Genomic DNA, 24,288 nt, shown 5'->3' on the forward strand with positions numbered 1-24,288 from the left:
GCTCAATGACACTCTTACTCTTAGAGAATAGCCTGTATGACACCAACTCCAGGTGTCATAGCCCTGGGCTATGACTCAATTAACAGGTAATACATATGGCCATAAATAATAGTAATGATGAAATAAGCAGGTTTAAATTGCTACTTGTCTCACCAGCACCCTAGAATTAATGTTCTCCTCAGAAGCAAAAGGAATTTTCTACCAAATGTTAAGATACTGATTATTCCTCTTTTTATCATGCTAACAACTTGGATGAGAAGACTGGAGTTGGCAATGAGGCACTTGAGACAGAGGGCAAGACTAACAAGGAAAGAAGGTTAAGACGTGGAAACTGGGGTGAAAGAGATTAAGAAAAAATTGGGGGCAGATGAGACAGAACTGAGGTAACATATTGCTGGGGACAAGACATGTGACAACAGGTCTCAGGAACAACAACCTACTGCTCAGGTAAGAGAGACCCGATGGACGTAAAGTTTTAAACTATGCTGGGAGGTCGTGTGGATGCCAGCACGATTCCACTTAACCGAAATTAGAAATTCAGCCTGAATTTACAACTCAATGTTAGGAAAATAACCTGGAAAAGGCACTTTTATTTTGTACACAGAAAACTCAGTTAAAAACCCAGGTAAGATTGCTAAATCAAGCACCCAGACAGTATAGTCTATAATCAAAGATGCCCATGTAACATTAATTGCTCATTTCCTGTGCGTATCTACTGTCTACAGGTCTTTAATTAACAACCACATCATACTTTTCATTCCTCTTCAAGATTTTTGTGTTCAAGTATATTTCTTCAGACAATATTAAATTTCTGTAAGAATCAGGACTGATCACAGTAACAGACTTGTTGAAAAACATTAGGGGAAAAAGCAGGGAATTATAGAAAGAAAAAAGGATGGCTAACCTGAAAGCTGGTGAATTCTGCTTTGGGAAAAACAGCTTGCATCCTCTCAGTGCCATGCACTTCCTTCATAATACTGGGCAAATCTTATAATTTTTCCAAAGGTAGTAATTAATCACATATTTCCATTTTTCTAGATGTTTGGTTTGAATTCTAGTACTCCTGAGAAGCCGCCAAGGCAACTAAAGTTATTAAGAAACGCATTAAAAAACAAACAAACAAACTTTTAATATTTTGATTGCCCAAAAGTTCAGACACTGTGTTGAATTTGGTATCCCAAAACAGCAAATGCCTTCAAACTCCGTATGATTCCAAGCTTCATATAAATATCTAAAATGCAGTAACATCACCTTGCTTCACTTCACAGAGATTGCATGAAAAATGATGTTTGAAACCTTTTCAATAGTAGGGAGCACTACCAAAAAGCCCAAGGCAAGAATAACAGAGCTAAGTTTCAACAATAAGCAGAATAAAGAGACTAACATTCACATGGGTTGTTGAACAATGTGGGGGTGGGGGAATGAATAGATGCTCAGTAATCCCACTGCCCTCTGTGCAGAGCAGACGATGGTTAAACCCCATATGTTCCAGCAGCCAACACCTGGGCTGCAAAGCAAGTGGGATTTTTTTAGGCGTTTCCTAATTTTGCACTGCTCGAACTACATTTAGAGAAGACTATGACTGTAAACACTTTAACTTTCAAATCAATAACATTACCAGCTAGAAAATAATAGACTCATCCCTCTAAGGAGACTTCTGGGCTCTGTGAGTAAGATCAGCAGTTTGTAATGTGGAATCGTATGTGAGGCTGAAGTAAAGGACAATTCTGAGGACTTCAAAGGGAAAAATAAAGCCCTCTTCCTGCATATATACAAAAGTACTAATCCAAAACAATATAAAGAAAAGACCACAATGTATTACCCTTTGCGTTTTCTCTAAATATCTAAAATTCAGAGAATTAAAGCAATATTTTAACTGTAATGCAGTGGTAAACTTAATGTGAATGGGTTTTCACCCCTCCACTTAGGAGAGGGAGATGTAGCAGCTGAAGAAGAAAGTGCACTGCAGAGCCCATGACTTCAGCTAAATACACAACTGCAATTCATTCAAGCTGTTTGGCTAACATCAGAAACCACGAGATCCAAGCCTGATCAGTTATTAAAGAGAAAAGAATCCTTGAATTGAGTTATGGCCTTTTTGTTAGCTACCATGTAATTTTATTTTTAACACATGCTATATAATTTGCAATGTTTGTTGTAACTAATTCTTTACTACTGTTTTTTCTACTGAAGAAACTAATTATGTCTACTGCAGTCTAAAGCTAAACCTAAACCATCAGTTTAAAATTACTTGCATAAAATAACACATTTTGCCAAATGAAAACATGAGATCCAAATCTGTCAGCAGTAAACTTTCACTGAATGCAATTCAGCTCTATGAGCCATGCTCGAAAGAAAAAATTCCCAGGCCGAGTGACTCAAAGGCCAGCACATTGTTTTACCAAAAAATAATGGGCACATTTACAACAAGTCAGTGGTAAAAATGGAGTTAAGGTGTGATTTCACAGTTGACGCGAATCAATTTAAGTTTACATATCTGCCAAAACAGGCCTTTCATAGTGTTTCCACCCTCTCTGCTGGCACCTGCACTCATGTGAAAACATGGTGACCTGTCCAAGGGTTTGATCCAACCACTTACCGGCTGAGTTCTCAGCCAGGTGAGTACGAAACAGCTCGCTGGGAGGCAACATGATTGCTGGTGTGACTGTGCAGCAGGAGATGAAGACAGAGCCTCCCCTTTTGGCGTCAGTATGGAACTTGGATCACATTAGACAGTGTATTTATGACAAATTCAGGGAATACTTCATCAATTTACATTTCCTACCTCCAAGCACAGGTACAGCCACAAGAGAAGAGGGCTGGAGACACCACAAGAGAAACAAAGACATTTCCTTTTTTCCTACACGGATCTGTCCTTTATGTAACTGCAGGACTCAATATATTCTCCTCTTTACTCTGAATGTAGCTACAGTTATCTCCAAAAATACAACTAAGAGTGTGTATGCAGACAGGACAATGTTAAAAAACAAAACCAAACCACCCCCCCCACCTCCCAACAAAAAAAACCCCAAAACAAACAAAACACCAAAACCAAAACAACACACAAACAAAGCAGTCTAATCATCAGGAAGGGAAGGGGAGGATGATTAAGGGAGTAACTAGAAACACATGCAATCCTGAATACCACTCAGAAGACTTTACTGCCAGTAAAAGTTTGGTTGTGGGGCATTTTTTTGTTGTTTTAAAAGATCAACTCGCTAAACAAAGGCATTCTGAATGTCACGCGTTACTTTTATTGCAACAAGGCTCAGAAACTCCAAACTCAGACTCCACTTTCCCAGTTGCTATAAAACATTAGGCCTGAGCGCTAAGAGCCTGTGAGCGTTACTGCAGCTCTCCATCAAAACCCAGCAAAACTCATTCCTCAAAAACAAACTACGAACTATCACAGTCAACAGTTCTCCACATTTTGAAAGTAACAAAAAAAGCGAGAGAAATGACCTCAATTTACCAACTTACCTAAGCACCAGTCTCAGATAACTCCATTAGCCCAGACCAAGACTTGTCAGTATTTATGCGCATAACACATGAGATCCAGGCTTTCTAGTAACAGAAACATAACACAAAAGAAAACAAGAGGGAGCAATACTCAAATTATAAGTGGATTGACATAACTAGGAGGCAAGACCAAAAACTGCAAATGAAGGGAAGATGCCAGATTACCATCTAAAGTCTGGAGAAAGATTGTGATCCTCCCACCTTCTCACCACTACAGCTCCTAGAACCTCTGGACAATGTATTTCTCTTGGGGTTTTCATAAGGGCAGAGGCAAGTACACAAATCTGAGTACAAGATTCTGAACTACCCTAATGCAATGTTAGAATTTTATTTATAATACAGAAACTTTAGATAATCTAAGTACCAACATTGTAAACTCTTCTAATAGCCTGTGACTTGAACAAAGAACAGTCCCATTTCCTTCCAAGTTATCTTAAAGACCATAACAGAATTACATTCAAGATACAGTAACCCAAAGAGATTTTTTTTCAAACCATTTCTGGATGGTTTGGATTCTGCTGTTGTGGCTTTAAGAACAAATGTTTGGGAAATATGACCACTGCTGTATGTGCCATCTGTACTTCTCAAATTGTTTTACATTTAATCAGGTAATATCAACTAAATTTCTGTCAGGAAAGAAAAATAACACTGAGACTTCTTACTAAAGAAGTCACTTTAATCCTTCTAAATGCATGCAAGCACTTAGCATTACAGAAATTTTATTGACACTATGGTCAGATGTTACTGTTTCTATGGAAAGCTGCTAAGAACAAAACTACAGAGATACCTTAGTGGCCAAGTCATTCCAAAGGTAGTAGCAGACAATTTTTTCTTCCTTTCCAGAGTCTTGCTATCCTTTTTCACTATTAATATATTCCAGAAACAAGACACAGTACATATAAGTATCTTACTAGTTGATTTCCATAAAACAGACATTTATTTTATTGCATAAACCCACATACTCCCATCTTCTCCTTTAAAAATGGAGACAGTGAGTGGTTTAGGTAATTACAGCTGTCATGGATGGTCTGACAAATAACTTTTCTGCTCGATGTATGCTTCAGGCCACTGGGAAAGCTGTCAAATAATGACATCAGAGTCTACATTAACACTGGTAAAATGCAACTGTGCTTCCTTTCACATTTAACTCAGATGCTTTATGGCCCTATTCCCTGGTTGAGAACAAAAATGAAATGAGCAAATGGGTTGTAATTCAAGCCAGATAAAATGGGGATAGATAATGCAGGTTCAGCGAAAGAGTATTAAAAAGAGCAGCACATTCTTGCTTTGCTAATGAAAAAGCTTGCTCATTCTTCATCATCAATAAGCTTTGTAAGCTTGAGTCACTTCCTAAAATTCCAATTAAGCTCTAAGGGACGACCATAAAGAACAGCTGCTTTTCCCTCTTTCAGTATCTAAGTTATTATTACACTGCATTTCTCGTACATTAGCCACCCCACACATACAAGAACGCCAGCCGGACTCTTGCATCGCGCACTGTGGGGCCACCTTCCTGAGAGCCCACTGCAAAGCTCTCAAGCACAGACGGCCCTGTCTTCAATTTGATTTTATAATACGTGATCTTAATTCCAGCCTAAGTGCAAAACAACCAAAGATTCACTATTACTTCAGTGCCTGAAGTTATCTGATCAGTTCCAAGAACAACCCTGAGCACTGATCTTGCTTTAAAAATCCTTCTGTGGGTCTTCACCGTCTGGCAGACAGCAGTGCCCAGAAGCAGCTGAGGCTCTGACATTACTAGAGAATTCACTTTCCTGGGAAGAATTTAGTGACCGATGCAAGTGATTAATAAGGAACTTATTTTTTCCACTGATACTTAACAGAAATATTATATTAACTTCCAGAGTAAAAATGCATAAAACCTGATCTAGTCATACAGTTTAGTTTTAGGTAGCCCTGCGAGGAGCATGGAGTTGGACTTGATGATCCTTATGGGTCCCTTCCAACTAGAGACATTCTACAATTCTGTGATCTGCTTATCAAGTATTTTTCCAAAGTTAAGTTACACCTGCCAGAAACTCAGCTCTGATGATTCTTTAGTGGGCAGTTAAGAACTGTACCCAGAAGTAATTACAGCTTGAGCACCAGTTAGTATTACTGTCAACTCTGAACTCATAAAACATCCAAAGAAATGAGATCTTCCCATTGATTTAAGGTTTGGGTATGTACCTTATGGCTGACATCTACTTACATGGATCCTCCCCTCACCCATCATCAACCTCAAAGTCAGCACAGAGCACCCAACTAAACTTGACCGAGCATCTAATCTCTAACATCCTGTTCCTACTGACCCGCTGTGCTGGTTCATCTGAGTTAACAACAGCTTCCAGGCTCGGCCAGTGGTTCTGTTACAGCTCAAGGCTACGCCAGATGCTGGTTACATTAATGAGGGATGTGATTCATTCCCACCTCTTTAGAATCAATGCAGTTACAGTGACACGCAATTACTTTTGTTAATACAAGAGCGGGAATGAGCTATACCAGTAGAACACAATCCACACTAGAGAGGTGTCTATTCTGGCACATAAAAAGGAGTAGGATTTGCATATCCATTGTTTTGTCTTCAGTTTTATAGTTTGGGAGGAATTCCAATGATTTTTATGAAACTCCACACACACGTCCCACCTGACGTGCTTCGAGTCTTTGTGGCACAGCACACAGGAAGGCACTCAGAATTTACATTCTAGGGGGAGTATTTAAAGTGTTTATTTTAAGTGTTTATAACACCTGACACACATATACATTATACCCTGTTATTTGTGGCTGCTCCCATACAAAAGAACTAAAAGTTACACAAGAAAGAAATTGACGTGGGGCAAGAAGTGGATTAAATTTGTAGCTGGGCACTGAACTGAAAACTGGGGGCCTGAAACACTTGCATGGATTTTTCCTCCACTGCCCAGTCTTATCCAAAACAAAACAGTCATAGAACAGACCACGCTAAAAAAAAAAACCCACAAGATGAAGTTATTCACAGCAGCCTTCAAAACAAGAGTATTTAAACAGAATGTGTCCCCTCAATGAGCTTTGCTTCTTACAACTTAAGAACAGTTCTAGCTTTTTTCTAAAGTTCATTGTGATGATAAATGCACAAAAGTGTATGGTATGCACTGCTGCTTATTAGCATTTAATGCTTCTTGAACAACTACAATGCAAATATTCATCACAATAGATGGGAACCTTGGTGGAAACAAGAATTCCCACAAATTGTTTAAGATTACAGTAAATGAATAGTATTATAAACAAAAAGCTCACATCCCTCACAAACGCATGTTACATTTGCTTACAGATTAGCCCACTACACACTCATTATGCAACTGCATTTGTGAAAAAAATTATACCATAACAAGAAGTGTTTTCTACTTATAGATGTGTTCCTGTCAAACCACACTGTCTCAAGGTTTGGTTGGGCAATTTTTTTATATATATATATATTAACAGCAGATTTTTGCATCAATAGGACGTTACAGGACAGAGTACGAAGTCAGACAATTTTAAAGTCTTCATTTTTAATTACTTAACTGACAGTGTATCGACACACTAACAACGTGGTAAATTTCAAAAAGCAATGTTTACAGTTTATTTCTAAGCTACAACTCAAGAAACATAAGAAAATCTCAATGACTGCATAGGGAATAATCAAAGTTACAAACAAATGGCATGCTGACACCTTTGAAAACCACTTTTACTTCACTTCTACAAGTAGGCAGTCAACACATAAACTAGATTTGCTCTATATAATGGATCAAGAAAACTTCTACAACCTGCACAAACTCTCACCATTTCCCAAGTCTCATCTCTCTATTCAATAGTAATATGTAAACATAGGAACATGGTTTAGTGCTAGTTAGGTTAGGTTATGGTCGGACTCAATGATCCCGTGGGTCTCTTCCAACTGAAATTATTCTATGATTCTAAATGTGTTTTTCCTTATTATCAAGGTCCTTACAGGGAGAGTATACATTTTTAGTCTGCTCCTATGAATATATTAAAGGAGCATAAGGAAAGAAAAGCGCCCTATTGCTTACTGCACCTTGTAAAATACTTCTTAAAAATTCTTGATGTTTTTACCCATATAATGCAGGAGAGAAAAAAAAAAAAAGGGATACAATTCTGTTCATGGTACCTTTCATATCTTGCTTATAACTGTCAGAAATGACAATAATAAAAGCACAAGAAAGAGGCGTCTTTAGTGTGTGCCCTTCTTGGAAAGCTGGTTTGTGCTGTCAACAGCCCAAGATGAGAGATGGCAAGAGCGCCTATATGTGCATTTATACACACAGTCACATATACATACATCAGAACAAGAACACGCCCGGCCAAAACCACATCAGTGAGCAGCAGTACCGAGAAAAGCCTCAGAACTCTTTCAAAAACAGCCTCCAACAAAGGAAACATCTCTAGACTGGAGACGACGAATTAAAAACCCCAACAAGTGGAGAGATCTCGTCGGCCTGAGCCACGGCGGGGAGAGGAAGGACAAACAAACAGCGACAAACAGCGACAAACAGCGACAAACAGCGACAAACAGCGACAAACAGCGACAAACAGCGACAAACAGCGACAAACAGCGACAAACAGCGTCTCCATCCTGCCCCCAGCCCGGGAGGAAGGGCGGAGGGCGAAGGGAGGAGGCGAGAGCGCGAAGAAACGGCCCAGGAGCAGAAATCCGCGGGGTGCGGGGGGAATCCCCCTCTGCACCCACACACCCGCTTAAAAAGAACCGGAGGGGAAGCCCTCAAACACACACCGAGGATATTTCTCCTCCGCACGCATCCTGCTTCAGCTGACTGAAGAGACAGCAAATTCATCCCCTCAGCCTCCCCCTCCGCGGGGGTCTGGCTGCTCTCCGCCTCCCCATAACACCCCGATGGGCACAGCCGGCCCCCCCTGCCCCCCCCCACCGGCCGCCCCCAGCCCTGAGGCGCTTGCGAACGCAGGACGAGGCGTCCCCCGTTCCCCCTTCCCCGCCGCCCTCACTCCTCACCGGCCTGGGTGGTGTCGCTGAGGTCGTGGTTGGCGGCGCTGGCCCGCGGGTAGTCACGGAGCTTCCTGCCGCTCAGGCTGAGGGTACCGCTGGCCGCCGCGTCTTCTAAGGCTCTGTCCAAGGACCGGCTCCAAGAACCCGGGCCTGAGGGACCGGGTGGCGGCGGACAAGCCGCCGCGCTCCCCGCCGGCATCGCGGCAGAGCCGCCCTCCGGCGCCGCCAGCACCGCGGCCGCCATTTCTCGCCCGCCGCCGCTCCCCCGGCTCCGCGCCCCACTGCGCATGCGCGCCTGGGGCCGGCCAGCGGCGGGGAGGGCGCAGGCGCCAGCCTTGACAGGGCACGGAGTGCGCATGCGCGGCCGCCCGCCTCGGGCGGTGCAGGGTACGGCGTTAAAAAAATAACTCGAAACATCCTCTTTTCGAGGCTTGATTTTTCCACTCGGCTGGGGTACTATGGCGAGCGAGGGCGCTCACCCCTTGAAATGCCTCTAGTGCCTGCACACCTTCTGAAATTCAGCAAAGGCGAAAACGCACATACCCGGACCAAGTGGGAAAAGCACCAACTGCTTAATGTTTGTGTATTTTTTTTTTTCCCCTTGCTGTCATCAATCCTTAAAAGGTCACACTCTCTGCAATCTCGGCCTAAATGCCAGTCTTGCTGTGGGAAAGCACCAACCCGCTGTTTAGGCTGGAATTGTTCTGGGTTTGAACACTCAGCAGCCGTACGGACTTGAGCTGTCAACACAGACCCGGCCGCAGACTGGGGTGCCGACCACATGCACTCAACATACATCAAATATACTTACGGGCAGTGATTTTTCACCACAGTACCAATTAAAATCATGACCTCCACTGCTCACGCAAGCCTCCTGCCAGCACTGCGCTGGGGAGCAGGACGGCCCCCGATTATCAGGGTGTCACGAGGTTTGGGTCACAGCGGCTTCTCGCCGGCACGACGTGACACAGCAAGACGAAAAGTGGCGCTTGGGCTGGCAGGTGAAGGGACCTGGTGCTGTAATCACACCAAACCACTAAATTAGACAGTGCTACTGAAAAATACATCAATAGCTGGCACATTTAAATGTCAGGGAGCTTATACGGCACCACTTATACTCCAAGAAGTGCTTAATTTTCAGGATATTAAGCTGAGCAACGAATGCCAGCTGACTTTAATTTAGGCCGTTTTCACAGAACACTAAGAATTTATTCATTAATAACCCCTTGAAGGATACCAGAAAATTCATGTAACCAATATAATGTCTAGGTGGTTATAACAGCAACAAGACAACATGAAACCTGTAACTTTTTATTAAAAAAAAAAATTAACAGCTTCAGAATAGATCAAACGTAATAACTTCTCCAAAAAATACCAAAAGATACAGTGTAAAGCATCTTCTCATTAAATACAAACTAGCATTTTTTTGATGCATTGCATCAGTGTTTTGCATCTATGTTGATGCAAAAGAAGTTTTTGTTGCATCCTGGCCCATGGAAAATGTATACACTGAACAGGATGACTGACAACACTATCTACTGAAATTCTAACAGTGGGACATTTTTTCTCAAAAAAAAAAAAAACCAACAAATCCTACTAGTAATTAAGAAAAAAAACCCTTAACACCATTACGTTTAGTTTGCTTCTGCTAAGGTGTATTTTTCAACATTAAAAATAAGGGTTTAAGTACTATATAGCATCAGGATGCACTCTGACTTTAAAACTGCTACAGAAACAAAAGCCCTTCTACTGTCAAATGCTCTTCAACGTTGAAGTTCCCAGTAAATGCTAGTTAACTTGGAATTTGAGATTAAAACGCAAGGAAACCAACTCTGTAAGAAGTTAAATGTAAATTCGTCAAGAACAATAAAAGGAAATAAACCCACTTCAAACACCATAAACATTTCTGGATGCAGCAAGCCAACCATTCTTTTACCTGACTTTAACAAAATCTCGTTGCTATAGAACAGCGTTAAGTTCATCAGTCCCTGGTCTGGAAGCAATTCTGAGCAGGTGCCTCATTTTTAGGGCTCAAATAAACTCCCATTGAGGACGCCCCTGTTGTAACCATTCTGCGGATTCTGATGCATAAAGCTCAGCTTAAAGCACATGGCTACACGCTCCCACTTAATGCCGTACACAGGCTGGCAAACCAAGGGCTTTTCTTAGCAATGTTCCCCAGCTTCAGCCAGTTTCAAGATGCCTGACCGTGTCTGATCAGCTTCACATCTCACCTCTCTTTGGTTTAGACAAACTAGTGCCTTTAGATTCCTCACCTCCAGCTATTTGTAAGAGCCAGAGAAACCCTCCTGGGGCAAGATATGCAAGATGAGAATCCTGTGTCTCGGAAGGGAAGGAATTCTACCATACTACTAACTGTCTTGTGAAGTTGTTGTATTTATTCCTATGAAATTATTCAAAATTTGTGAAGTTATTGCATTAGGTTTCTGAAAAAACTTACAAAAGAAAACAAAAGCAAAAGTTTAAGAAAAAATAGGAGAGAGACATACTCCATTTACAGAGGAGGATTATGAACTTCAGCTATTTGTAATACAAATTACTCTCGTGCTGCCCCTGCAGTATTCCTCCAATATGATCTGGACCACTTTTAAGGATAAGAGTAGAATAGTCTGCATCCCAATTACGTAATTCGGGTCTCAGCTAACAGCTTTATTTGTGAAAGTTAAGGATGCAAAACATTTAGTTTTCAATAAAGGAAAAAAAAATTGAACTTCAAAAACACAAAGAAATACAACCGATGCTCCCATGAAAAATGCCGCTACATCACTACCAAAGTATTCATGGACCGAGGCTCTGTGCCAAACTGCAGTCCAAAGGAGAGTTCATAGGCAGTCCCTAAAAAACCCTAAAATGGGGTTTGGAATGAAACACACAATCTTTACCATAACAGAGGGGCAAAAGAACAAAGACTGAGCACTCCTAAACAAACAAAAAAACCCAAACCCCAACTTTTAAAATTCATGTTTGTGTTTTGGTTGCAAGATGAACCAAAATCAGGGTTTGTCATCAGCTGGGCCACAGAATCTTTTCCAATCAGGTGATGGTGCCACTTCAGCGGATCAGTTTCCCCACTTTTCCCCCCCCTCAGCGCATCATATCTTTTACCATCGGAAGTAAAAGTAATAAAGATAGATAGCTCTGCCACCATCTGAGCAAGAAGTCCGGAGAATTTCAGTGACATATGCTGTATTCTTCTGCCCACTTTTATCTCGGTTTCTTAGGTAGGTGGGATCAGTGCTCCAGTCCATCTGCCAGGTTACCCCACTGTGACAAAACGGCTCCCTTTGTTCTGAGACAGCGCTGTTCTTTGTTCCTTCAGGATCCCAAAACGTTCGTTCAGCGTCATCCCTGTCTGAAAAATAAAGTCATTTAACCACAAACTTAAAAGATGTTAGGTTAACTTAATCAAAGTAATGGAGACAAGAATATTATTTTCTTCATTCTGTATCATCACTTGACTTCTTAATTGCCACACTTACATTAAAAAAAAAGGAAGTTTAATTTGATTTTGCAATTTCCCACACCATTTAAAAATCAGATTGGACATCGAGAGCTAACAATTCTCAGAATTCATTAAGAACACATGGTACACAGTGTCAAGACTGAAAAGTCTGCTCAAACTATGGTAAGTTAAACTGCAGACAGACAGACTGGAAAGCGAACTTTCACTATATTCATTTCCCCACACAGATTCTATGTAACTTCAAAAGATGCAGCATTTTAACCATGTTAATGCAGGCTGCTTTCCAGTCCATCGCGTTGACGCAGGAGACCGGAGTCGAGTCCGAAAGTTCAATTAATTTTACAATATAGTAGTAGATTATTTTTGACACACTGGTTATTCATGGAAGGAACAAATCCAGACCCCACGTAGTTTTCTGCAGCTGATGACAAGAACAGCACCTAACTCTGTCACCCTGTAAAATTCCTTCAATGACAGCACTAAGATTCCTGCACCAAATCACCTGTCTTCATGAAACTTGTGAAAAATTGCTCATCTTTCAAGCCTTTATGTCACCATATCTGATTTTTTTTTTCCTAGATGCATGGCAACAGTTGCCTTATGAATTCAGCTGTCACGATTCCGTGCAGGTTACACAAGTGACAGAAGCTCATCCCTGAATTACACACGCTATTCAAACACAGCAGTAACACCATAAGGCTTTAAGAAGTATTCAACAATTTAAATCCCATTTAAAGTATGTGGGCATGCAAGATGTGAACTAGAGGAACAGGAACAGCGAGTTCAGTTACTTGCTTGAAGTTACGTATCAAGTCAGTGGAAGAACTGGAAGTGGAAACAAGAAGTAGTCGCTAGTTCCCTCTTTCTGCCACCAGTGAGTCTGGAGGAAAGTGCCTGGATCACTGGATTTTATTTACCTTGAAACTACAGTTAAGGAAAGAAACTGCATTTACCTGTTTTCCAACACTATTAATATCAAACTGCAATGGAACCCCTTTGGGAATCTTCTTCTCTTCAGATTGGTCCCTCTTCATCAGAAATGGTGGCACAGGTGTACGAGTTAATCGTAACTTCTGGGAACTGTGAAAGAAGAACGTTACAAAGGACACAGTGAATACTGCTTTCTGCAATACAGCACTAATGCTGAGAGAGGTATGAATTTTTCAACAAGCCATTGGACCATACTGGCCAAGTAGCTGGGGAGCACAAATTCGAGGTGGTAAAAGGCAGAACTATAGAAGGGGAGCATTTGTTATTGTTGTCAGACAGCAAGTGCCTGATACGAAGCAATCTTATATTTTACTTCTCAATCCTACCAAAAAATGTATAATTAGCAGTTAACTACTTCCCTGAATACAAAAAAAAAGGTAGTCTTTCTTGCAGATAAAGTATTACTAATGAAAAAATCTACTTGAGACTTTCAGAATAAAATGCCTCATGAAACAACAGTACCATCAACTAACTTCCTAAAGACAAGTGCAGTAATGCTTTCTTTAACCACAGCTCTAGCAATACATGTATGAATCAGGGAGGAACTATTACCATCGTTCAGCAACTAGATGCTCATTAATTTTCATTCAGATAGGGGAGGAAAACAACTGCAATATGGTCTGATTTGAAAGAGGCAGACAAGGTGAAAATCTACCAGCCCACCACTCTTTGACTCCATACACCACAACAAGCTCCCAGCTGTGATACTATTGATAGTATTCAAACACAGCGCAGAAACACTCAGAAGGGGGCCAAATACAAAAGTCTGCACAAGAAGCTGTGACCTTGAGGCCATCTGAAATACTACCTGCAAGGAACTTGCTAAATGGCTCAGAACAGCCATTTCCGTTTACATTAAGAACATTTCAGAATTTTTTTGAGAACTCACATTGGGGTTATGATTGCTCCGGGGTTGTCAATAGATACAGTCAGAATCCCTCCACTTGTGGTAGAAGTTCGCCATCTAGTTTGAAAACACAGAAATCACTTCCAAAAACGTTGCAGAAATTTCAGTCAGAATATCTTTAAATGTGTGTCCAAAACGCTGGCTAGTAAAGAATGTACAAGCTTTCAGAATATAGGCCGGTACAAAGACCACATGCAGTCAAACAATCTAAAAGAAGCTTGGCCACTGATTCTTTTATCTTTTACAATATCTAAACTTACTTAGATGAACGCTAGATCATGTGCTGGCAAGGTGTGCCAGAACCGCAGCACTGACTGAAATGTTCACTTCTTTAAAACATTCAATTTCCTTGCCAAAATGAGGCCAAAATGGTCTGTGTGGGGGGAAGAGATGAGTGTCCACTTGCGACCTGCCTTGCTTATTTCCAAACTGCTTGATAGGCTTACATGTACATTAAATAAAATGTAAATTACATCAAGAGCTCAGGAGAATATTGACATTTGAATTTTTCTTCCAGTCTACATGGTATTCATGAGTGGCAGAGATTAGTTTGATCCTCTGTAGCTACCACCCTATGCGAACAATCTCCTCCTGGTTAAATCTGAAGATAATTTAGGAAATAACTGAGAATAGGGAGAGATCACTGTTGCTCATTTGAGATGCCTACAGGGAAAAAAAAAAATCCCATTCAATTATCATAACCAGGAAGCCAGAACTAAAATGAGAATCATACGAGTAACCAAACTGAAGTTTTCCAAATTAAATACTTACTGACGAGTTCTCTTTACTGTCTGATTATCAAGGTCATCTGTTGACTGCACGTGGGCCTGCACCTGAAAACACAAAGACACTGGATTTGAATACTGTTTCAATTCCCATTGTAGCAGCTGGAAATACAGCAGTTCAAGAAGAGAAGTTTAAAGCTGTTTGTACACTCAGCACAAATGGTGTTGTACTTTCAGAGGGACTTGAAAGATGACTATCCTATTACTGTTTTAAGACTCTGGAAAGAAATTACTTTAAGAACACAAAATGATTTAAACAAAATTGTCAATGACAGTAACTTAAGCAATGAAGAGATGTAAACATTTTTGAGGACTTAAGTCAGCAAACATACACTTTACCAAGATACACCAAAGTGTTACCAGCCCAGCATGAAAAACCTGGCTAGTTCCTAAACTAATCAATGTTAACACACATAATATCCCATATGCCACCAAGACCCATTCCTGTTTCAAAGGACTTTGGTTTTTCTTCCTCCTGCTCCTGTCTGTAATTCTGCAGTCCACACTGATGGAAGATGGGAGCTACTTACAGTCACAACGATGGCAGATGTAGAACAAGGGCACACATGAATACCGAGAACACCACTATCATTCACTGCACACTCCCTATTCTCTTGATCTTACTCAAAATAACTAGAAAATCCTTAAGTAACTAAAACAGTAACTTACTTCACTAAAATAAATGACCACAAAATAACTAAAATAACTAAAAATAACTAAAAACAAACAAATCAGATTCTGAAACATGGCTCTGGTCGATCCTTCACCTGAAGACAAGTGTTAAAACTACACAGTGCTTTCTAACATTTATTTTAAAAGTAAAAATTAGTATATTGCAACTACCCCCAAACACTCTGACAAGCTCTATTGTTCCCTCTAAACAGTCCAGCTACACTGGAACAGGAAGAAAGACTCAATGGTTTACAGGGTTACAGTAATTGAAGATGACAAGTACATTTCCCCAGAAGAATCTGTGTCTATTTTCTGGTCTACCTCATGTTCCCACTCAGATCTGATATTCAAAGTCAATTCATTAATACTAGCGTTACAGGACAGCTTAGAACCTGTGGCACAATTTTGCAGCTGTTTTCAGTAACTTTTTTACCTTCAAGCCTCTTCTAAACAGGAAAGTTGCTTGACGAGTGTCTTTCTGTTGATTTAGTTTGTTTCCAATTCGAGCAAAAGTAGACGGTGTGTTATTCCTGTAATATTTATAAAAATATAATTATCAAAGGCCCCACAGATAACATCTTAGAGAGACCACTATGAAAGTCAGGAAATTGCCAGCACATCCCTAAGGACACCTGCAACGCTGCCTCTTTGAAGCTGAACATTTCAGTTGCAATAAGCTTCTCACCTACTAGGAACAAAACACATGAGTCATAAATGGAGAAATCACTTGCGTTACATGAAAGCCTCGCACTCCTATGCCACAGGACAGTATGGTGATTAATTCTGGTTTTTACTTTTGGTCAGTATCCTTCAGCACTTTAAGCATTGCTGGTTAGATGAAAATAAGGAAGTGTCTTGAAATGTACAAAGAAAGTTTGTTTATGGTTTCCACAATAGTCGCATAGTGAAAATTTGCATCATAGAGACCAGTTAAGATACAGTTCACAACTGACACGTTAATTGCAACACCAATAAAACATGCAATAGCTTCCATGAAACTGAAGATGGCACCAGCTTCCACGAAGGCATTCTGCTTAGAAAGCTCACTAAACCATTACTGTCATTTCAAAGCTACAGAAATCCACGTTGGCTATTTCCATATAGGCTGCCTATGATCTAAATGAAGGCAGAATACAAGGTGCTCAAAAATAGAGATACTTCCTGAGTGCTCCACATGGTAATAAATACCTGGCTTTTTATCAAGACCATGTTTGTCCTATTTGGCTTCCAGATTTGTAGAACTTCATACACACAATAGCCTTGACCATATTTCTACTGAAGTACCTACCGTCTGCTCTTGAACTCAGTCCTGTCAAACGAGACTTGCTATGGAAAGTTGTCAAGAAGGGTTCAGAAAGCAAACTTGGTATTTTACCTTCTATTTAGCGGGGCAGGCCTCCTGAGGGCTGGAGCTTGCTTTCTCTGCATTTCAGATTGTCTCTGCAGGTTTGTTTTCTTTTTCAAAACTGGATAATTCCGCTGTGCGTTCTTAAAAAACAACAAATATATATAGCAAATATGTATACTGTATACACACAAACTTTTCCTTTAATTTCCATTTACAAACTGCATATAGAATGCATTTGGATTTGCCTACTTTTACAGTCTAGAATAATTTGAAAATACCTTTAAGAATTCTACATTCCCCTTCACAGTTACTTTTTTATTAATATATCTCCCTAAACTGAGAAAATACATGCTCCACACCTATTTAAAATTACTCTTCTTCACGAACCCCAAAGCAATCCCCGTTCTACAATACTGAATGAGATGGAGCAGGCAACAACCTAGTGGAGGAGTGAAGAAGAGGGAGCCAACTAATGGGGCTAAGTATTTTGCAAAACTTCCATTTTTGTAACAGGCACATGCGTAACACATGTTGGCTGAATCACTGGTTTGTAAGAAAGCAATGCAAAACCAAACAATTCCAGAAAGTGAGCTTTCTGTGTAAAAATACAGCAACTACCTCCATACTTGCACAGAATAGATTTCTATTAATATACCTCAGTTTTCATGACTTGCAACCCAAGTAGGTGTCAAAAACCTCTCAAACCTTGTCATTAACCACCTGCCTCAAAACAAACAAAAACTCAGCTAACACATCCCCAATTTAATAAAAGCTTGTACCACATCTCATATTTCAGGAGCACTGTTCTGAAGCCATTGTGTTTCATTTTTTTAAATGTTTTTACATGAACCACTAGAATTGCATTAATTACCTTCTCGCTAAGTGGCTGTCTGTTCAGAGGACTAATTCCTTTGTGGGAACCCATTGCTTTCTTGGCTGCCAAGCCAGTTATAACTCCATAAGAGCGCTTCTTCCCCGCTATCTTCTTTCTGCGCCCCAAACGATTTTTACCATAATCTGCAACAAGCATGAAGAGTTCAACATTTTTTGTTGAAAGGAAAAGTTTATTGCTTTAAGATGCCATGCAGGCACTGCTTTGGCTGCACACTTCAAGCCTTAGAGCAAAAGCTATCACTACTCTTGAAAACAATTTGGTCATTCAGTTATTTTAGCAGGTCTGGCCCAAGCCCTGGCACACAATAATCAATTTCTCATATAGATCACAGTTTTGCTTTAGATGGTTGCATTATTTTCTCTTGAAAATTTGTTATTTGACATGTCTACAACTTAAGAGTTATTCCAGCATAGAAAACTACCAAAATACTCCGAAATGGAACTTCATCAAGTGCTGAATAATACAAAACCAAAGCAAACCAACAAACAGCTCCCCACCCATTCAGCAAACTTTAAATTACCAGTTTAATTTAAAGAAAAAAACAAACAACTTCAAAGCTTATTTATTTAGATCCGGGGTTCCCAAGACATGACTTAAGGAAAAAGAACATAGCCATTTGCCCACAAAACCATATTAAACAACATACGAATTACATCACATTTTAAGTGTTTTCAATTAGAAGTCTGCATGGCAGTCCAGACGGAACTGAAAATTGAAAGCAGCCTTTGAATATGAAAGGCTTGTAAGCCTGAGCTCTGTAGTACAAACATCTCAAATCTCCAGTTACAAGGGTTTGGTTAACCCTGTCTGGAGCCTTTTAGCTTCACGCTATGAATACAGACCACGCTTCAGTTTTATCCCCAAGTATCATCTCCTCTAGAACCTCAGATCACAAGATAAATTTAAGACTAAGGAGTCAGCTCTGCAGCAACAGACACATCTAGTTTTGACATCTCTCATTTCATAGCGTCAATAATAAATCTGTGCTTCTTCATGAGACAGGAGCCACCACATGAAGTAAATCACGGATCAGAACCCAGCTTAAGATAAACCCCTCGGGAAACTGCCATGAACCCATGTTTTGTGGATGGGCAGCAAATGCTCTTTTTTTTTAATAGAAAAGCTGAGAAACAGGGTTACTTAGGCTAAAAGGGAGCTCATGAGCTCTGTGGACCAACCTCTGCTCAAATAAATGACAACCCCAAAGCTGCACAGGGTTTTGTGCGGTTGCATTCTGTGTATCACCAAGGACAACTTTTATTTAAATGAACAATGTTCTTCTCTCTGTTTCTCCCCCCGAAAGCTGAAAAGAGTCCCAGCTCGAGTTCCTTTCTACTTTGGCAGCCACTTCTAAAACCTCAAGGAATTGAATGCTGTTGATCATTTGTGGTTTCTGTAGCTGTCCACAAACAACAGAGGATTTGCTACTTATCAGAGTAACTTCAATGGCAACGGAGCAGCAACGGATCTATTGGTCATAAGCTACTAATAACTAAAATGCTCAGAAGAACTATTTAACGATACCTTCTGCTCAAGAAAATGCTATAAACAATGTTTGCTTTCAATGGGAGAAAACGTGTGGAGCTGTACAGGAGGGAGCAGTTAAAGCTATTCACAGCGTTTCAACATATCATGAATCTGGCCATTTTACAAAAGAATGTTCGCTTCCCTGCCCTTGTTCTAGGAAAAAGGAGGGAAGGTTCCAAGAGAGAAAAGTAACTGCCAAGACGGTTGTATTCAGATTTCTGCATTTGCAGCTCAAGTTCCTCCTAAAATTCTAAATTTTAATACTTGCTTCTTTTATGCCCTTTGGGTCACGAACAATTGCATTTGACAACTGCAGTGATAAACAGAAGCCTAAATGTTTGATAATCTACAACTTGAAAATCACTTACTCTTTCACCGACACAACTATTTCTTACACTTGGGCTGACTGACGTAAAATATTTTCCTGCACTGTCACCAGTTGGCTAAAGAAGAAAGAATGAAGTAACACTGCTATGTTGGCCTGTATAAAAAGCAAAATCCTCTGAGTCTTGACATTCCACTGATCCCCTAAGACATTTGTATCTAAGATGCCAACTACCAGCTGCTGCTATAACAAAAATTAAACGAGAAGATAAAATGGAGATCACTGTGAATACACCAGATAGGTGCGTATTTATTTCAAACAAATGCTACTAAACAAGCAATCGCTTGTGTTAACTTAAACACTTCATTAGCTTGGATTGAGGTGGTAAGCTTTCTTATTAGACAGTATTTTTCCATATTTTGATAATCCAATACTATAAAGGAACTTTTCAAAACTAAACATAAGCAAAGCCAGTCTGTGCTTCAAGCAGGTGCTGGCCATGTACTGGACTAAAACCTATAAAACTTCAGAATGTAACTTCCTTTTGTAAAAGAAATCCTGACAGTTACTCTGGGAATCTACAGTAAAGCTGTTATTGTGTATTTTCCTCTCTTCTCTCCCTACTTATATTATTTTTTTCCCCCACTTTTATATTCCACTGTTACAACACTGGCTTAAGAAGGCTGACATGGTATTTCCTTTGCATCCCAAGGTTTTAACAAGAAAAGCCAAATCAGACACTCTGCACTATCCATTTATATATCCCAGAGGCAGCATTACAGCCTGCAGTAACAGCTGTTTGGGGGAGGCCTACTAGAAGAATTCTACCTAGCAAATATAAATACATTGCCTCTTTTGCACAAAGCTGTCAGCTCTGACAAGGCCTCCACATTTGCTAATACACACGCTTTGGCATGAGCACACTTTCTATCCACCTCTGAGAAGGAGCAAAGTATCAACACCATTTCCAAAATTAAAATAAATTTTAAAAATCAGAAAGAAAGCAAATCCTTCCTAGAGACAAAAAGAGACCCTCAAGCACCTAAGCTCCTCATTGGCCAAACATGTCAATGTTGTTCTCATACTGAACCAAAATCAAACATAAACGGATCACAAAGAACCGAATTATAATCAAAACTGTATATGACACTATTTGAAAGACACACGAACTGACCATGGTCAGTCCATACATTTTCATTAGGTTACATTTCAGCTCAAAAGAAAATACTGTGCAATCCATATTACGTGTGGCATACACACCTTTCTGCTGCTGCATTCCCCACTTGGAACCTGGTGCCCTGAACTGTCGAGTTGGATTCTGCTGAAGCCCTCTTTTCATTTTGGGAGAGTACTGTTTTCTTTCTTCTTTCTTGTTCAGTTTAATTATATCATCTGTAAGCAGAAAATTTAAAAAAAAAGATTTGACACATTGTAGACACATTCTAGTTCTGAAGAAAAACCCTAACAGGTTGGAGTAATGGAAAACAGACCAGTTAATCTTGTAAAGCCAGCACATACAAGTTAAGGTCCCAGAAATTTCCCCAAAAAACACCGAGTCTCTGTTCGTCTTGCAGTACTTCCTTTATAACATAATGCCCTAGTCAAAGAGAAGCAGTTGCACACATGCAGAACACCCAAGAGACTTGAAAGATCCTGGCACTGAAGGACTACATTAGTTTTTGTATAGTGTTAAACAGAAGGTAATCCCATCTCAATAACAGACTTCGCAGATTCCAGACAAAATGTCAATTCGAGCCTCGGTCCTTTCATCCTAAGTTACTAAAGAAAAATCACACAGAGAGAACTCAGCCTATCAGTTATCTTCCTATGGTCACTGAGGTTGAGATGATGGGGAAAAAAGCAAGCAAGACTTCTCTATCTGCAATCCGAAGCAATCATCTTATCTATTGTTCAGGGAAACAATGTCAAACAAATCATTCCTTGGTTTAAGAATATGTGCAAGATAATAAACTGATGAAAAGCAAACAGCAGGTCTGTCAAGTGCAAATCGTGCCACAGCAGTTTGATTTCCTCCACTCATCAGGTAGGTAGCTTTGAAGACAGGAGTAACAAAACAGCTGTGACATGCTTTTATTGACTGTCACCTTGTTTATAAAAACACCATAAAGAAAAGAGTCAAATTATGTTTATTGCTTCTAGATCATGAGAGCACAGCTGATAAAAACATGACGTTTCAGTAGAGACCTACCACAAACACGTGGACATCCTTTTTTGAGACAAGGGAGAGATGGAAATGGTGTTACCGTGTTTAACAGAGATCAAATAGACTTGGATGGGGTAGAACAGCGAAACCAGCATAAAAAAGAAAACACAACATTGTTATTCGATGTTCTGTATCCTGCTGAAGTAAAGCTAAGAGAAAATCAGCTTACTTTGCTGCAAAAATGATAGAATATTCAGAAAAAAAAATCTATTAGAGTAAGAAACACTGATACAGGTCACTCAGGGTTTAATTTCTGTAGAATTTTCTGTACCAAAGGGATCATCCCTGGAGCAAGCATTCCCAAATTAACCTTTTTGTACAACAAAAGAAACCAAAGCCACTTCAAAGTTATATACTGGTCCAAAATAGCAGAAATGACCACTGCCAACAGCATTGTTCAGCCAGGAGCATTACTTGAACTTAGTACCACCAATAAAGTGACGTTCAACAAAAACTAAAACTTCCAAAACTGTTAGAGCAGAATAGTAATTCTGTATAATGGCTGCTTCCATTCCTACGTAAGTGTGATACAAAACCACACGTTCATACAGCATGGATCCTTGCTTCAAAGTTCATCTGCTCCATCTTAAATCCCATTTTTGCAAGTTAGCTGTCGCTGCACACAAGATTATACATTTTTAAACTAAAGAACTTAAGTTTCAGCTATTCTCTTATTTGGGAAAATGAAGCATATCTGGGACATCACACATTTGTTAGCTGAGATACACTGAAGCACTCTCCTATCTTGCCTGAGACTGGAGATCAAAACTACACATAGAACAGCAAAATAATCTGGCAACATTATGAAACTGGAAGCTTAGCTTCAAATGAGTTGCATGTAACACACCAGCAACAAAAATGGGTTTAATCTTTATTACTACATGAGAAAATACTCAATATTAAGATCTAGATCTTAAGATTTCCTACATTAATATTGTGTCTTTTTTTTTTTAATATAATGACATACGTGGGACAGCATTTTATCTTCGCTTACACCAGACCATAGGGCTTTGACTTGGGGATGTAGCGATGGATGACACTGTCCTCACGCAATATTACCCCTAGAGGGAAACGAGGGACACACCCACTCAACATCATCTTAAACAAAACGTCACCATGACACCACAACAGTCCTTTGCAATCTGCTGTTAGTCAGTGTCCAGGACACGTAGCAGTGGCTAAACAAAGGTTAGCTTGCCTAAGTAAGAAACATTAGAAAATATGAAAAAAAGAACTGGCCACTCACAATAACTCTATTAATCTTGGTAACCTTGGAAACAAAGATTCAGCACACTATAAGTAAAAACAGATTTATAGGAATGCTGTAATGCTACTCCACATTCAGACAAACACTAAACATCATTTCACAAATTATCCCCATCATCAAAACAAAGAGCTCCACTGGATCATTTACAGAAGGAAAAATTCTACAAATCCTCTTATTTTCAGGTGGTCCACAAAAGCGGAGTCCACCTTTAAGATTCTAGTTCACGCTGTGATTTCACTTTTTGAAGCCAGTCTCCTGATAGTACCCATCTACCATGCTCCAGTAGCATGGAGTGCACAAAAGCAATTTTTCTGGGTAAAATTAAACTGGGAGATGCACTCCAGGAATGCACCAAATGTGTCCCAAACTGCTGAGGGGACTCAGCGCATAGATCCAGAACATGGATATGCCTTAGATATCTATATACCCAGATACCTAGCGGATGTCAGTTTCTCAGCTCTACAGATCTGTACTGAGGCTGTGCAACTTCATAACACACAAAGCCGATGGGAGGACAGGGGAGATTGTCACAGGAAACTACGTGGTACAAACATCATGCTTGATCTAACTACTAAAGTATCGCAGAGGGGTTACAAAGGAGACTTGCCATTAACGACTTCCAAGCCTGGGAAGAAAAAAAAGGCAAGGCCGACTGAGCTGCAGCCTTCCCAAGCCTGCCCTGCCATTCAGAGCCCTGGGACACTCCCCCAGGGCCACCCAGCAAAGGGCCCGGGCACCGCGGGCCTGACTGGTGCCAAACGCACACAGCGCCCAGGTCTTCGGTGTGCTCCGGACACCAAGCTGGAACAAAGGGGACGCACCCCGCTGAGCCCCGCTCCTCCCCAACCAGAGACAGTGCCCGCCGGGCCCAGAGCCTCGGGAACCCCGCCTGGGCCTCGCCTCCCGCCAACACGGGCCCACAGGCCTCGCGGCTGCCGCGCGTCCCCCCGCCGCGAGGGAGCTGTGGTAGGGTCCTGCCCGCCCCTTCCCCCGCCAGACTTGGCGCAGGCCGCCTCCCCACACGCCCCGTTGGTTGCGCCCGGCAAAGCCCGTTGGTTCGTTCCGTCCCCCCCCCCCGGCCCTGACGCTTGGTTCAGCCCGCGCCCCTCCACCCTCTCCCCCAGAGCAGCGGGCCCAAGGCGCTCTCCCCACCGAGGGACATGTCGATCTTCTCCAGGCTGTCGCCGCTGCCGTTCCGGGCCCCCGCCGTAGCCGAGGGGCCCGAAAGCGGCGCCGCAGCCCCGAACCCGCTCATGACTGGCCGCAGGACCACCGCCGCCTCCCCTCACTGCCGCAGCCACTGCCGAGCGAGCTGCACGCATGCGCAGGGTGCGGCTGCGCGT

General features: G+C 41.0%; 2 protein-coding genes across 11 annotated transcripts in view; both read right to left on the reverse strand.

Moving 5' to 3' along the window:
- The window catches only part of LRCH3 (leucine rich repeats and calponin homology domain containing 3), a 61,675-nt gene extending 52,886 nt beyond the window's left edge, over window positions 1-8,789 (reverse strand). For all 10 annotated transcript variants that reach the window (XM_082056762.1, XM_082056763.1, XM_082056765.1 and 7 more), the window contains exon 1: window positions 8,528-8,789. In XM_082056762.1, the coding sequence (XP_081912888.1) occupies window positions 8,528-8,765 (238 nt within the window). In that variant the 5' untranslated portion in view covers window positions 8,766-8,789. The remainder of the gene's footprint in view (window positions 1-8,527) is intronic.
- Window positions 8,790-9,816: 1,027 nt separating this feature from the next.
- FYTTD1 (forty-two-three domain containing 1) lies at window positions 9,817-24,279 on the reverse strand. The gene is made up of 9 exons (XM_082055247.1): window positions 24,098-24,279; window positions 20,715-20,846; window positions 17,579-17,724; window positions 16,735-16,847; window positions 15,793-15,889; window positions 14,674-14,735; window positions 13,885-13,959; window positions 12,959-13,085; window positions 9,817-11,894 (listed from the first exon to the last, which is right to left on the reverse strand). Exons 1-9 carry the CDS (start codon window positions 24,198-24,200, stop codon window positions 11,799-11,801), a joined length of 951 nt encoding a protein of 316 aa, XP_081911373.1. The 5' UTR covers window positions 24,201-24,279; the 3' UTR covers window positions 9,817-11,798.
- Window positions 24,280-24,288: the final 9 nt, after the last annotated feature.

Source organism: Streptopelia decaocto (genome assembly GCF_964273445.1).
Source record: "Streptopelia decaocto genome assembly, chromosome: 6".
In the NCBI taxonomy this organism is placed as follows: domain Eukaryota; kingdom Metazoa; phylum Chordata; class Aves; order Columbiformes; family Columbidae; genus Streptopelia; species Streptopelia decaocto.

What these genes read in the sequence shown, in the direction of transcription:
- FYTTD1 (XM_082055247.1), bottom strand. Translation starts at nt 24,200, where the DNA reads ATGAGCGGGTTCGGGGCTGCGGCGCCGCTTTCGGGCCCCTCGGCTACG. An exon ending in TGTTTAGAAGAGGCTTGAAG is followed by an intron (nt 14,736 to 15,792) that starts GTAAAAAAGTTA and finishes TTGTGTTTTCAG; the next exon opens with GTGCAGGCCCACGTGCAGTC. An exon ending in GGAGCAATCATAACCCCAAT is followed by an intron (nt 13,086 to 13,884) that starts GTGAGTTCTCAA and finishes CTTCTTTCACAG; the next exon opens with TTCCCAGAAGTTACGATTAA.